Below are 15,782 nucleotides of genomic sequence, written 5' to 3'. Positions count from 1 at the left end.
TATGAGTTTGGTGTCAGGGTATGCTTCTATTAAAGCATTTTAGCAGCCCCAAATCCACCAAATTGACATACCTGTCCTGACCACGACTTCCAAAACGTGCTGGATGTGCCTGTAATATATTCTCCAGTCCCACCTTGAGTAGATGTTTGCCCTGGGAAAGGGAAAGGAGCGATGGAACTTACCTACCCTGAAGATTAAAGACTCCTTTTACAGTCCACTCAGGCTTCTAATATATTACTTTAAATTTCGGTGGTCAAAAAAAAGCAATAATGGCTTAATCACAACATGCTTGAACTGGACGCCATTTGGCAGAGCTCCTTCCTGGTTTCCTTTTTCCATCACAAGCTGAAAGCTCATCTTGGCAGCTTCCAGCTTTGGGCTAAATCAGATTAACCAGACACCCCCTCTTTGGCCACTGAAGGTCACTGTCAGGATGGAAACTCAGGAGTGCTGGAGGAAAACCACTTGAGTCTGCTGCAGCATTTGTCTCTGCAGAAGCCACATCCTCCTCACGGAGATGCTTGCTTTTGCAGCCCATTCACTTTGCACTGTTCAAATCCTTCATATCAAAGGCTGCAGTCAGTGGATATTCCTCTCCCAGATGCCAGAAGGGTCCATAAATCAGGAGGAAACAGGTGTCTTCCAAGTCCGGAGCAGTACATTTTGCAGCACTACAGCAAAAGCCACAGCGCCCTGTCAAGGGCTGTTAATGAGAGGGTATCCTCCCTTCATAAAGGAACGATAACTCGAGCTCGATGTCAGCCTCTGACCCGAGAAGGGCTGGTGTGATGTGAATTTAGGGCTGTTCAGTTTGTCAGAGGAGCCAGCGGGTTTTGGGATGCTGCTTTGGCTCCCTGGCAGCCCCCATAAGCTGCACTGTCAGCTCCGGAGATCCTTATCTTGCGTAGTGCTGCCGGCTGTACAAAAGTTCCTGACCTGCGTGGTGCAGGGAAAGTCCTGCAAGGCAGGATCCCTTACTTGTCTTCTGGCCTCTGCCCATGTAAAGCTCATAAACGAGAAGACTAATAAAGAGAACCCAATATTTATCATGTTTAAAAAAATGTAATGCAGTTGGAGCGATCTGGGAGCAGCTCTCTGCCAACAACGGGAGATAAGGATTGCTAGCGTGGAGGCTGAGCCCTGCTGTCGGGGGAAGATGGATGGGGTTCGTATTGAGGTGCTGGACTGGAACTCAGGAAGCTGATGGCCAACTTCCCACCTTGCCATAGACATCCCTTGTGACCCTGGGTGTGCCGCCTCCTGTTTTCTCTGTTTAGCCTGTGAATGCTCTGGGAAGCAGAGAAATAAGGCTTTTTTATTATTAAGAATTGTCCCTGCAAGGATTAGTGACGATACGGTACTTGTGGTGGTCTGGCATTTGGACATTGCCCAGGAGGTGAGGCTGGAAAGCCATTAGTTACCTGCTGATGAGACAGGTGGGGAGAGGAGTCTCAGAAGCTAAGAAGGTTGGCTAAGGTGTGGGAACATAATGGCAGGAAAGGTTTTAGGATCACTATATTTTCCATGGCAGGGGATGGCTTCCCATTTCCCAATCTCAGCTTCATCTTCTCCATCTGCGGATAGGCTTATGGTTGAGGACCACCTCTGCCTACACACAGGCAAGAAAGGGCATGCAACACATTATTCTAATGATGGTAGTATTGGTTTTTCATTGACACATTCTTACAATTTGCATGCATGTTCCGGAAATAGGCTAGCACCACTGGAACGGAACGAGGCCCAAAAAGGTTGTCAGAGGATTAGGGAATGTAGCGTATAGGAGTAGGAATGATAACACTATTCTTTCCCTTCTCGTTGTGATGTGATACTTGACTGAATCTAGAGCAGTTCTACTGTAGCAAATAGATCCAAAGCAGGAAAAAATGCTAACCAAAGCTGATGGTGCTTATATGTGTCCAAAAAAACCCATTCGCAGATAGATATTCACAAACTGTGGCATCCGTCCAGAATATTTGTCCAAACATTAAAAAATAATAAATAAGAAAATGTATGTAAATGTAGTCCTGTGTTTATGAATTTTCAGCTGAACTTTGGCAGTAAGCCCTAAATGTGATAAAAGACTCTGCACTAATATATTTTGCTTTTCTCTTTTTTTTTTTGGTTTCTTTTCATTTCTTTGTCTCTATAGACAAAGCCGACAGCATAGCATAGATCTTGAGATGTGGCTGATGCATTTTTCTAAGCTAAAGTATGTTGTTAGCTTATGCCTACGATAGCAGCAGAATCCCAGCCTCCTTCCACAAAGTATTTGTGGGAAGAACGGTTACCACTGAGCATTGTCTTGGGCTTTGGATCTTCCTTTGGGTCCTTCAACAGCTAGATTCAGCCAGAGCCTCGCATGTAACATCAAGTTGGAAAGTCTTGCTGTCCCCATTTTACAGATGGACTTTTGAGAGACAGGAGGAATAGAGCCAAAAGCTTCAAAGATACTTGGTGGAGGTTAAGTGCTGAGTTTCCTTTGAAGATCTAAACCCAAATGACATGCTTGTGATCATGCAAGAGATTTGTATAGCCCATGGGAGCAGAACCATTTTTTTCAGGGTAGTGTCGTAACCGCTCCACAATCCTTCCTCTTCCTTCTTCCTAAAGCTCCCACTGACTTCAAAGGTGAAGAATTATGGGCGACATCCCACAGCACTGTGAGTCTGGACATGTGTGCAGAGCTTTACCCACAAATATATTCCATCAGGGATACTGACTCAAGGAAAATTACAAAGGCAATGTGGAGGGGAAGGAATTTCTTGAAGGGTGGGACTTCACTTCTTTTTTTGTTCACATATTCTCTTCTTTATCCTCAAAGGCTTAACTAAGGATTGCAAGGTGTATCTAATGACTCAGTTTAGGGTCCGTCTATACTGTCCATAGGAGAGCCATAACCCAAAGTAGATAGCAATAGAAAAAAAGAAGAGTTGTAGCTGATTCAGTCAAACAAAATATTCTTTCTTTTGAACACCTCTGAATGGAATTTATTATTTAGTTTCCATGGGAAATACATAGTATGTGTGTGTCTATTTATATAGATATGGATATAGATGTAGATATATAGATATGGATATAGATGTAGATACATAGATATGAGGTGGTTGGATTCCCTGAAAGTTGCATAGCTTGCAGATACTGGACAGAAAGAATCTGTTTATCTCTTGTTATGTGTATCCACTACAAAGTGAGCACACCCCGGCTGATGGGTAGCACTGTGTTTTTCTCCTGATCCAGCTGCTGCTCTCCTAGATGAACAGCAGAGAATTAGTAGTTAGGATTTTTCAACAGCCACATCATCTACCCCACTATACAGTTATATATACTGGTAGCAGTATTCAGCTATTATCACAAAGTCAGTCCTTCACCCATTGGCACAGCAAATGTCTCATCCATTCACTATCAGTTCAAAACAACAAATACCTATCATTAAAATGGTAAAATTATCTTTACTCTGAATGGAAACAAAAATATTTGATAAAGTGGAAGAGGAAAGGTGTATCCCTCTGGTGCGTTCTTTAGCCCATCCTTTTAAAACAACAGATTTTCTTTTTCAAACAAAACCCTTAAATTCTGGCTGAAGTTAACAACTTCCCAATTGTGTCTGTCTGTTTCTTGACTTCCTGATCCCTGCCTGGTGGTTAGAAATCCAAAGGGTTTCTTAAATCATCAGGAGCAGCTGCCTCCTTGAAGCCAGGCATGGTCTATGTCACCAGCTGTGGAAAGGAACCGCGATACAGGGAGGAGCGGGGGTGATTAATGGGGCCAGTGTCGTAGCTCACAGTGTGGTTGCACTACGGTGTACAGGCATACTTACTTCAATCATGCATCTCCTGTCCTCTGCCATGAAGAAACATACGTGCATGTTTTATTTTTGCCAGTGACAGAGCAGTCATTAGAAATACAGGAATGCACAGAGTGCATCGGGACCTGTAGCTGATGGTGTGTCTCCAGAGGCGATGCCCGCCTTCCTCTTGTTCCTTGGACAAGCATGAGAAGCGTTGGCAAAACCCAGCGCTTGCTTTTAAATTTATCTCTCTGCCATTGGCAAACTCTTTCCCACAGAAGAGAAAGAAAGAATGGGAGGGAAGAAACAAAAAGAGGCAAGTAAATGGTTCCGTTTTGTGGACTGTATTTCAGGCTAGATAAAGCGTAGGAACAACCTATGTTGAATACGGATGTAGGACTGCAAGTGATGGTGTCACACAAGCTGAAGGAAGGTGCTTTCCTTCTTGGCAAACAGCCTCTAGGTCAGGGTCTGGACACAACTTCTGTCCTGGGACTATCTAAGCCTCTGGCAGCAGAGCTTTCCCTGGTTGGAGTGGGATGCACAAAGCCGTTCAATCCTCATGCTTTGCGTAAGGGCCGGTTGTCCTGCCTGGCAGTGCGGTACCTGGCTTTCCCCAAAGCACCTCAGGTCATTCAGGACCAGGTCCCATCAGTTCCCAGCTGTCACTTCAGCCAAAAGCAGGGGAGAGACTTCTTGGGTGTCGAGCCTTCAGATGCTCTCTAGAACTTTAACCTTCCATTTCAGTCTCTGAAGGCTCCCCTGGCTCCTGGCTCAGCTACATCAAAGCATTAAACACAGAGCCTTAGTACAGAGGAGATCCAAAGGCCTGCAGTATCTGCATGGACCAACTGATGCACAGCTTTGCATTGCAGAGGTTATTGCAAGCGTAAAATGGTTACCTGTTCCTCAGGCTTTATTCCTGCAACAAAAATCTCTCCCTGCCTTTCACCAGGAATCGAAGCCACTACATCCTTCGCTGCTGTAGCCACCAGCATCCCTCTGAGACGAACGCAAGCTCTTGCCAGACACTGAGGCAACTTCCTTGTGTATTAACAAGAAACTGGTGTCTCTGATAGGTCTGGCTTAATAGGACTTATTTTTGTTGAGTGCTGGCAGAGGGCTAAACTGAGAACAAGGCGCAAAGTACTTGCATGCTCTGAGGAATTCACAAGATAGGCTGGCAAAGCCAAGCCATGCTGGAAAGCCCAGAAGAAGAGTAATGTGATTGAACCCTTAAGGAGGGACGTGCTGCAAGATGTAACGGTGATTTGGCAAAGCACGTTGCAAAGCTGTTTGGAAAATTGAAGGTCGAGCTGCACTGCATAGCTGGGGCAGGTCACTGCCAACAGCAGGATTAACTCCAGCCACGTGGGATTCCCTGGCTCAGGAGATGTGGTGCCCATTTCTATCTCACCCAGCTGGGTACAGCCTTTGGTGGGAACCCAGAACAAGGCTTAGACTTGTCCTTCTGCATAATGCACGGTGACATCTCTCTGCTGCTTGGTCCCCCACGTGTTAGGAGAGCTGTAGATGAGGCTGCAATGAAAAAGCTTTAAGAAGAGCCACTGGGAAGATAGAAATTAGTTCTTTTCCTAAGACTTGCTGAAAGCTTCTGGAGACGCAGTGTGAGTGAAGAGGGTGGGAAGAGGTAAAAATTGTTGTGATAAAATCACATGGCCAAGTGGGAAGGTAAGAGGTGGGCTGAAAAACGAAGACTAAAGGCAAGTTTTAGAAAACTAGTATGGGAACTTGGTGTAGTAGAAGACCAGAGAAAGAATTAACCAAAGAAACTTGCATCAAGTATTTCAGCACAGTGAGTGAGGGACGTTCCCCCTATGGGCTGTGCATGCGGCACCGTTACCACGGACTCAGATTAACGCTGGAAATCCTGGCGGCTTTACAGCTCCCCGGGGACTCAGAAACCTGCGTCTGGGCTTTGCAGTTTGAGCTGCTCTCCAGTGGCGAGGCACAGAAAATCGCTGGAAGGTGCCTGGGTCCTGTGAGCAGCCATCAAACAGTGCCCGCTTACAGCGCTTCTGGCTGCGGGGCCGGGGGTAGACCTGGGCCCCCACCATGCCAGAATGAAGTCGCCTGTCCCCACAGTCAGTCAGAGACGTTCCGGCTTGTCTGTCCGCTCTAGCTTGGGTCTCGGCTCATTGCTGGGTCTGCTGCACTGACTTGAACGGTCCCTGGGGTTTCAGCCTTTCTCCTGTGCCTACGAATGTCTCTCCTCACAAAAACAGGGACTGAAGGAGCAGTTCTTCTGGAAATCCATTTCTCAAAAATATCAGAAATGTTCCGGGGATTTATGTGTTGCAATGCACGGTCTCTTCTGGTGAGGCCTGATAGCATCTAAAACTGCAAGAAAGGCGAGGGGTTTACCCTGTTTGCATCTCCCTATGCCTGGATTTGCTAACCTTTCCTGCTTTTTTACCTGTTAGGTTATTAAGAGGGAGCATATACAAGCCAAATCTTGCAGTCCTTACTCAAGGTCATGGTGACCTTGGCTGAGAACAGATTACAGGGCTTGTTCTGGTGCTAAATCACCAGTGAGCTGTGTCGAACAAGTAGAAAATAAAGGGTTTAGTAACTCACCCAACTATAACGTCTAAAACTACATTCTGCTGAAGGGACAGAGAAAAATCAAAATGAAGTTGCATTTAATAAAATACTAGTTTAACAAAAAGAAAAAAGGCATGTTGATTGCTGATTCATTTTTCCTGTGTAGAGTTACCAGCAAGCTCTTTTCTTCTGGTGGTTTCTTGTATGATAATGATGCTCAGGTGGTTTAAATAAGGCTAGATTAAAGCGTCCAGTGTTTAGGGGGATTACTAAACCACTGTCACCTGAACTACAGCCTCTGTCTCCATTTCAGGTCCCTAACTTCATCAACACAACGCTCCCACCCCACGAGCAGGTGACGGCTCAGGAGATAGACAGCTACTTCAGACAGGAGCTCATCTATAAGAGGAATGAGAGGATGGGGAAAAGAGTGATGGCGCTTTTAAGGGAGAACGCAGACAAGAGCTTCTTCTTTGCCTTTGGAGCAGGTATGGTGTGAGATTTTTCTGTTGTACTCAGTTACTGTGACTGAAAGTAAAGCGGCTTGAATGCTTCGGGGTTTTGTCTCTGGTCCTGCGGGAAGAATTCTTAGGGAACTTCCATTTGAAGGGGGAAGGCTTTTGTTTGTCTAAACCTGCTTCAGAAATGCAGTGAGTTGGTGTAGGAGGTGGGTCTGGCTGCAGCTGGGCTGTGGACAGGCTGTGCTCCGGTGCTGTGGCGTAGGCACGTGTTTGTGACTCGGGGTTCCAGACCTCTCAGGGTTGCTGCAGTTAAACTTTCTCAGTGGGTGACTTAGCTGCTTTGGTGGTTTGTCTGTGCAAACTGGCTGGTTTTGGACCTTGCACAAGTGTATGAGTTATGTGTGGAGCTAAATACCAGCATTTAAAATCATTAAGTAAAAATCCAGCGTGTACCTCTACCTGTTTAAATTCTTCCCGCGAGGTCTGCAGAACAAAGATGTCTATAGTACTTCTGTGAGCCTGCAACAGTATGTGCTACTGTCCTTTTTTGCCTCGCCCTTGGTTTTCTTTTTTCCCCCTTTTGCAATGTTATTCACATTTTTGTGTGATAAGAGTATAAATAATAATTGTTCGGGCCCCGGTTCAGCCAAATCCTGAGCACCAGCTTAAGTGGCTGTTTGAGCTCCCTCAAGTTGAAGGCAGCCTGAGATTGTCGTGCCGAGAACCGATCTGCTCCTTCTGCTCCCTCTCCTTGGTAGTTTCTCATTTTTGACAGAACTTTGTTTCTCATCCCGTGGCTTTTGCTATGAACTTTGGCAACAACTCACTTTTCGCTACTCACTTCAGTGGGAGCTTTGATTTAAAGACTGCAGGGTTTAGCAGAGATACATGCGTTTTGATGCATTTATTTGTTGAATGTGTTTAGGCTGAATTTTCCCAAGCTTACTTAATCTCGAGCTTGTCTGGTATTTCTGTCCAAGGAGTTTTGCTTAACTGTTTTTACAGTAGGAAAATATATCATGGTGCTTTGTAGTTGGACAGGGATTCATAAATACCAGCTTGGTCTAATGCATGGAGTGAGGTTTATCAGTGATTATGGTGGTTTTGATGTAGTCTCCAGTTTTGGAAGTCCCTTAACCAGTATATACTGGAAGAATAAACTGGGTACGATCGCCCACTTGCCCTGCTCAGTAAATGCTTTTCCTGGGTGTCAGTTACAGACCATGGCTTGAGACAGGACCTTGGACTAGATGGGTCATGGAGCCAATCCACTGCAGGTATTTGTGTGTGATAATAACAGAAATCAAATTGAGCAAATGAATACTAATTACACATTGCTTTCTATAGAAAGTGACATCTAAGTTGTTGGAGGTTTGAGCTTTCGTTCCCTGTCCCCGTCAGAGAGCAGCTCCTGGGCAGCATCACCTGGGGAAGCTGGCTCCTAAAGAGCAAGTCCCGTTTTGTCCTTTACTCCTCATTTTTGGTTATGTTGAAAACAGCCTTTGTTGCTGGGTTGTTTCTTTTTCCTAGCACTGACTGCAGCAGGACAGAACAGACACATACAGCCCAGATTTGTTAAAAATCCGTGCGTGGGACATGCTGAGGAAAGCTTTTTGTTTTGGGTTCTTTGTTGCAGCATCCCTTTGGCCTTTCTCACTAAAGCAGGCCATCCCTACTTTAAGTACAATTAATTCCTCCTCTTTTCCCTGGGGTGATTTTTTCTTTGTGCAGTAAGTACTGAGAAAATTATTAATTTTTCAATGCCAAAACTTCTATGTGGCTGAAGTGCAAGCAAGTTCATTTTCTCTTAGGATTCAAATGCAGGTTTTTTTTTCCTGAAGGTTTTTGTTAGGGTTTGTTGGTTTGTGTTTTTTTTTTGGTTGCGTTTCTTTTTTACACGCTGAATTGTAAGAGTGGGGTTTATTGGTACATTTTGTATTTTGCATTCTTATATCTGCTTCTTGAATTGTAAGGGGTTTTTTTAGGTATGTGCTCGGGTCATGAATTCAGATTGTTTTCTTAAACGTTAAGGGTTTGGTTTTGCTTTTTATAAAAGTGAAGGGTGGTTTTGATGAAAGTTGAGGCTTTCACATATTCCCATGAATTCTGAAGTGCAAAATTTTAAGGAACGCACCTTTTGTTAGGACAGACTTTGATAGAGTCTGCAGGAGTGCATTTGCTCTCAGAACAGTGCAAAAGTTAGTTCACCTCTTTTAAGAGTCTGCGTATTTAAGACTAACATGATGGAGGGGAAATAATTTGAAAAAATATTCTGGACAATGCACCGCAAAAAGTATTGTTCTTATGCTAAGCATGATCTCTGCATTAATCCATTTATTTTGAGGATATTGGAACCAATGAATGAATAATAATTTAATTATATGTGTATATTATGAATTGGTTTCCAATTTCGTAATCTCTGTCATAGTTTCTGGGAAGGGAAGAATTGGATAAAATTATGCTGGCAAATAAAATTAGGAAAAAGAAGTATTTTGCTAAACAAGAAAATAAGTCTGTTATGAGAAACACACCTTGGAAAAACTTCACCAAATGCGGTGTTACAGAGTGGGGCTGCTGTGGGAGGGAGTCCCAAACCCTGCACCATGATTCATGTGGGCTCGGTGGCATCCTGTAACTCGGAGGTTATAGCTGGAGCCAAGGGGCTTGGGGACAGGGTCCTACCCTGCAAACAGCCCTCCTGAGGCAGAGCCCTTGCTGGTTCCTCTGGTGGCCTCCCCCCAGGGAGCCGTACCTGGTGCAAACCGCCGTAGTTAGGTTCACCTGGCTTTTGCGCAGCTGCCTGCAGCAGCTGAAGCTCTGTTGCTCTGTTGGGGCACCATCCTCAGGCTGATTCAAGATGCCAGTGCCATGGATGGGTAGTTCAGTAACATCTAACACTAAATTAGTATAATGAGCTTGACTAAGCCAGGAGACGCCACGCAGGTGTCTTTGCAAATTACAGTCTGGTTCAGTTCAGCGTACCCTTCTCAGCTGCAGCAGCAAGATGTTTTATAGACTCCTCCAGGAGTATGTACTGTTGTTTGGAACAAAAGAAACCAAACCTAGACCACGCACAGGGGTCACCATGACCAAAAGCAGTATTCTACAGGATGAAAACCATGGCTGGCTTCAGCTGTAAACCAAAATGATGATATCTTGGCTGCATGGTGGTGCAGGAACCCAGTGCTGCTGAGCTGGGGGATGCCACTGTCTGGCTTTGGACTGGCAGAAATCCTTTCTGGGTTGAACCATGGCGTGTACTTTGCCATCAGAAAAACCATAGCTCATCCAGTGTAAGCTGAGTTCCCACCTGGCTGGATGAAAACATGTGGCTGGAGTGGGACATGGCAACTCCTGTCACCAGATCTAAATAACCTTCAAGTAGTGCAAGATCCCATACCCTGGTCCCACCAGATCTGGCAGGTCAGGTCACCACTGGAAACACCCCTACTGGTTTCAGATGGAAGTTTGTTATAAAACACACGGAAATGTGCAAGAAATAAAAATTGTGTGGAAATTGGTGTGGAGTGCTGCTCATGTACAGCAGGAGTCACCCTGGGAGAAAAGCATTACTGTTTTTTCTGAAGAATGTTTATTTTCCAGTAAAGCTATGGTCATTGGGCTGATTAGAATATAGCAGGCAATTAATTTCATTGCCTGTGCAGCTCTGCATGTTTATGGCCTTGCTATTAGTTGTTTTGTACACAGAATTTCTTCTTTCTTCATCCTGCTTTGCTTTTAGACGAAGGTTGATAAAAATCTTTCAGCTGATAGTTTTTCGGTAAAAAATTGGGCGTTTGGGGAAAACAGAATTTTTCTGTTTGCTTCTGAAAAAGCAAGTCCACTTCTGCCAGACAGCAATCGACATAGCAAGTGCTTGGGTGTCGTTGTTCCCCTCTGAAAACTGGGGTTCCCAGTCAGCCTGTTGCTACGTGCCATTTGGAGCTGAGCTGCAAAGACTTCCTGGTGCATCCTAGGGGAGGTAGTGCAGGATCTGGTCCGTAACTGAGCACAAGGCTGTTAAACATTGAACAGACGAGTCCTGGGGAAGAAGGAGTGGTAAGGGGACAGGCATTGGAATATCCAAGCAAGCTGAGGTAAAACAGTTTTCAGATCCACCAAGTAAAGCCAAGCATTTTTATGCTGTTGAAAGATTTATTTTTTCTTTTCTTTGGTTCCAGTTAGCAGTACTAAAACAAAAAAATTACACAATTCTAAATGGAGCTTTTCAGTTTTCTGCCATTTTTAAAAATAAAAAGTAAACTTTTCAATAGATTTCCCCCTTCCCTGCCTTCCATGGCATTACTCACAATTTAAATGCATTGGACCAGTTCAGACTTTTAATTTATTCCTTTATAAAACACATAGAAGTGAAAATAGCCATTTATTCTTTCTACTTTCATTTCTTTCTCCTCTCCAAGAAAAATACAGGCCCTGGGTAGAACGGGACCCAGCTCTATACCCAGCTCTGTACACTTCATTCTTCTCCTGCCAGGGTTTACCGTATTCAGACTTAATGTGAAAGTCTCACTATACCCATATTCACTGTAACTATACTCTAGTAATGAAACAACATTTATTGTTTGTGCAGTTAAGTGATATTTTTCAGGTAACAGGCGTCGTAACTTTTCCCTTTGAATGAATAAAGGTAGCTAAATAGAGTACTTGCAAGTAAAATCGGGGGGGGGGGAGGTTTGCTTGGGTTTTGTGTTTTGAAAATCCATCCTGGATTGCTAGGAATTATTGATCCATAATAACAGTGAAGCACCTTAGAGCAAACAAGCACTGGCAATTTATAAAGGTCCATTTACAGTCAAGAAAGAGACACAGCCAAGAGCACATGGGCTGTTAAAAAGAGTTAATATTTTGGCAACTAAGTCTATGCACATGAAGTCAGTGTTTAAGAAAAAAAAATCACTCTGGTTTATTTCATTTTTATGGGCAAATAATTTTTGAGTAACACTTATGATAACAGATGGATAAATTTATGTCTGCAGTTAATTTGAACGATAATTTCCTTAGGATGTTTTACTTGCATGCATTTCTTTCTTTATTTATTTTATGAGAACTGTCAGTTTTGTAGCGGAGAGCTGGATTTACTGCTTCAGAAATTCGGATGCTGCTCCAGTTCATGATGTTTATTAGCAGCCAAATCAGTAGGCTTTAAGGCAGTGCTTTTGGTTATTTAAAATAATAAACATATTATGGAGAATATTCTTTTAGTGCTGGAAGAGAGAGCTGAAATGTAAGTACCATAGCATCTCCCGCAGCAGGAGGGGAATCAGACTGCCTCTGGACCACAGTCCTGCGGTGGAGGGAAGCATGTGTCTCCCCACCCCACCGGGTCCAGGCAGCCCCCTGTGTCCGAGAGGTCAGGGGAGACCCAGGCTGTTGTCTATGGTGTGGCTGAAGCCAGGGCGTGCTGGTGGCCGCAGCTCCTGGTGAAGTGGGTGTGTTAAGAGGGGTCGATGCCTGTGAGGGTGGGACCCCTTCTGCTCAGCTGTAGGCTTAGGCTGCTGAGATCAGGTACCTGCTGGTTGAAGGATTAGGTTTAAATTTCTGAGGCATTCTGCAAGAAAAAAAGATCCAGGCTTTGTTGTAGATGTCTGTGGGCTCCCATGAAAACAAAGGAATTCATCCCAGAGGAGAAACAGCAGCAGCAGATTTTGAACATTTCTGTGCTCGGAACAGGTGAATTCCCTCCCCGTCCCGCAGAGTTTTCTCAGCCAGCCTTGGGCAGTCAGCGTCATCAGCAATGATTCCAATCATCGTAATCACACTGCTAACAATAATCATAGAATCATAGAATAGTTTGGGTTAGAAGGGACCTTTAAAGGTCATCCAGTCCGACCTCTCAAACAATACTGTTCCATACTGTTTCCAAAATCTTCAGTAAATTATCTGGTGGCTCTTCATCATGGGACTCAGAAGCAGGTTGCGCTGTTTTCACTAGGGAAAGAGAGAATTGAGCAACTTTTCTATAGGATGGGGTTAGTGCGAGAACACAGCAAGATGTGAGAGGTGCGTATTTTTCTCCAAAAACTAAAGAGCTCCTGGGGAGATACCCAGATGATGTAGCGTGTCGTGAATATGCTTCATCCACAGCTAAAAAGGTGACTACAACTGAGATGGAACATGATGGCTGTTGATTGTGGCGGGGGAGGATGAGGGGAGGTGGAGGTGGGATTATTTTTGTTACTGGAAACCATATTTTGACTCAGTATTTTGGGAAAGGAAAGGAAGTGATGGATACTATACACAGCTTAAACACAAGTAATTAAAATCCAGGGAGCCTTTGTGAAAGCCATTAGCACCTGCCACCAGGTCTGGCACTCAGGTTCACACATGTTACTTGAAAGTGTTTTTTCAAAAGGGAAATGCCTTGAGGCTGCCATCCAACTGCACACTGAGGGCTGGGGATCTGCAGATGCTGAGTATACAAATAGCCGTTTTGCACTCCCGGCGGATGCAATGTTGTGTGTAAATCGGATACGAAGTTACACCCGCCATTGTGCCGCTGGGAACCAACTCAGCCTGGCATTGGAAGTCCAGCCTTCTGTCTTCCAGGATTGTGTAGCTCTTTTCTTAGTCTTGGATCCTCTGTAAAACATAAAAGAAAATAAAGGGGGGGAGGGGGGAGAGGGAAGAAAAAACACTTGCAGGCTGGGATATAAAGAGACTTTATCCCCCGAGTCAGGCATCCTGGTCCAACACTGATTAGTGGTGCTACTGACATCACTAGCACAGTTCATCAACGGGTTGTCTCGGTGGAGCAAGAAGTTGGCGACCAGGAGATTGAACTTGGCGAGCCTACAAAAGAGAAGAAAAGGGTGAATTAACAGTTTGCAGATGCTAGAATTCCCTCTGCTCGTGTTTATTTGGGCATCCAGATGCTTATAGTGAGGTCGGCCTGTTTTTGTGTATGGGCTTCTTTTACTGTTAGGTTTTAAGGCAAAGTATCACTTGGCTTTTAAAAATAGACTAGCGTGCTAATTTTGACCAAACCCATGTAATTGATTCATTTAAAAGTCTGCATTAAACAGGCAATGCCCGATTCGCTTTTCAGACACTGTTGTAAATCAGGAGATACTCCACTGGGGGAAGGCTTGTTCCAAGTGCAAATCCAGCCTGTAGCGGTTTAAAATAAATAAAAAAAGTTCCCCCAATTATTTTTTTTTTTAAAACTTACATTGATCTTGTATAGTATGGAGGTTTGGAAGCCCCTGAATATTTGCTTTTCACCTGAAGCTTAAGTTGGCGAAGAGACAGCACCCGAGTTAGGGAGGCCAAAATAAACCTGCCTGCACTACCCTATTGTCAAAAGGGAGCTGCTCCTCTGAAGGCTGATTCCTGCGATTCGGATTTAAAGAAAAACTCCTGTTGTATAACAAGATATTAATTGTAGAAACACAGTATAGCATAGGTAATGGCGAGAGCTATCTTGAGGCTGCTGTCACCTGTACCAACCAAGGCAGGCAAGAGATGCAGCATGAAAGAGGACAGGTTCGTGTAATTAGGTTTGCAGTTTGCTTTTTCTTCTGGTGTGTCGCCACAGAAACTGCGGAGGGAAGGTGCACCAGCCCTGGACTCCCTTGCGTGGTCTGGTGGAGAATTCCTTGTGCTCAACAGGGAGCCCTGCCCGGCTGCTTCCCACTCCTGCTTCCATCGTCCCTCCACTGAAGGAGGGTACAGCCCCAGATCCAGGCAGTTATGTTTGCTGGTTGCACGTATTCAAGTAAATGTTAAAAGCAAGTAAAACGGGCCTTGCAAACCACAGTGTATGCGTTTACCATCTCTGGTGTAATTCTTCCCATGATGAATGGGGAAAGTTGCCTGTACGCAGTAGGATTTTGGTTTAAAGACATGCATACACTAATGTCAGCTCCTCTGGGTCCCTGACATTTTCATATCGTATTTATTATTACGCTTGTGCCAAGTTCTACTGTGTAAGTCTAATTCTGCCTGCCTGTTCTCAAAGAAAAGAAAGCTATATTGGCCCCTCCTGTCCTATAATACAGAGATTTTGGCTATGCCCTTGCTGCATTTCTCCTCAACATTTGAGATGTAAAAATGTAGACATAATTCAGGAAATTTTCTCTTTTCAGAACTGCAAAGAATCATGAGAGATTTACACCCAGGCTTAAGCACTCTGCTGAACAGGAATGGGCTTAAACGTGGGATGAAATACTCTTTCACCCACACACGCACACTAGCTTGCTGTGGATTCCACAGGCCACCCTGTAAGCTCTCAGGAGACCAGGCAGAGGTCCCATATAACTCTAGATTACATAACAAGGGTGTTGAAATCAATGTACGGATGCCAGATAATTTATCACTTTCCATCCCCAAAACGTTTCATCAGAATATTCCCAACCAGCATTAACTGTGCTGTTGGGAAGAGTTTGAAAGGGCAGGGTATGCCCTCTGAGAACCCCACGACCGGCAGTGTTCCCCTAACACTGAGGCTTCTGTGGGATGCTCGTGTGAAACGGCAGACAGGATCCAAGGATCTTGTCTCAGCTGGGGACCTTCGTGTGCTACCTGCGGTCATTAAGGTGTCTGCGCACCCCAGTGTACTTCCAGCCACCCTGCTGTGTGGTGGTTCCCAGAGCAGAAGGAAATTTGGCTACTCGGTTTCCTTAAATTCAGAGCCTGGTATGCTAGCCCAAATCCTTCAGTAGTGTTTCACATTAATGCATGTTGGTGGGGTTGATGTGGCTTCATGTTCCATTCTGCTACCCCTCCTGCCTGGGTACTTGCTCCAGTGGAGGACCATGGATGTCCCAAGCACCCTAGACCTCCACAGCCACATCCCCTGCAGCTCTGCTGTCAGAGCAGGAGGTGGGAAGAGGATTTAGCAGAACAAGGAACCTGTTTGTACTGCTCATGGTGTCAGTCTCCCATGGGTTCAAGCCATTTCTGACCAGTTTTAGGGCCAAGCTGCAGGAGGACTGCATAGGGAGAAGAAC

At 44.7% G+C, this 15,782-nt stretch overlaps 1 protein-coding gene across 1 annotated transcript in view; it reads left to right on the top strand.

Moving 5' to 3' along the window:
* TRABD2B (TraB domain containing 2B) overlaps positions 1-15,782 on the top strand; it is a 295,983-nt gene that overhangs the window by 171,204 nt on the left and 108,997 nt on the right. Inside the window, 1 exon segment of the mRNA XM_055815797.1 lies at positions 6,666-6,840. Within this exon segment, the coding sequence (XP_055671772.1) occupies positions 6,666-6,840 (175 nt within the window).

Source organism: Falco peregrinus, chromosome 10, assembly GCF_023634155.1.
Source record: "Falco peregrinus isolate bFalPer1 chromosome 10, bFalPer1.pri, whole genome shotgun sequence".
NCBI classification, from domain to species: domain Eukaryota; kingdom Metazoa; phylum Chordata; class Aves; order Falconiformes; family Falconidae; genus Falco; species Falco peregrinus.
Note: the sequence above shows the minus strand (reverse complement) of the source record. Positions and strands in the feature narration are given on the sequence as shown.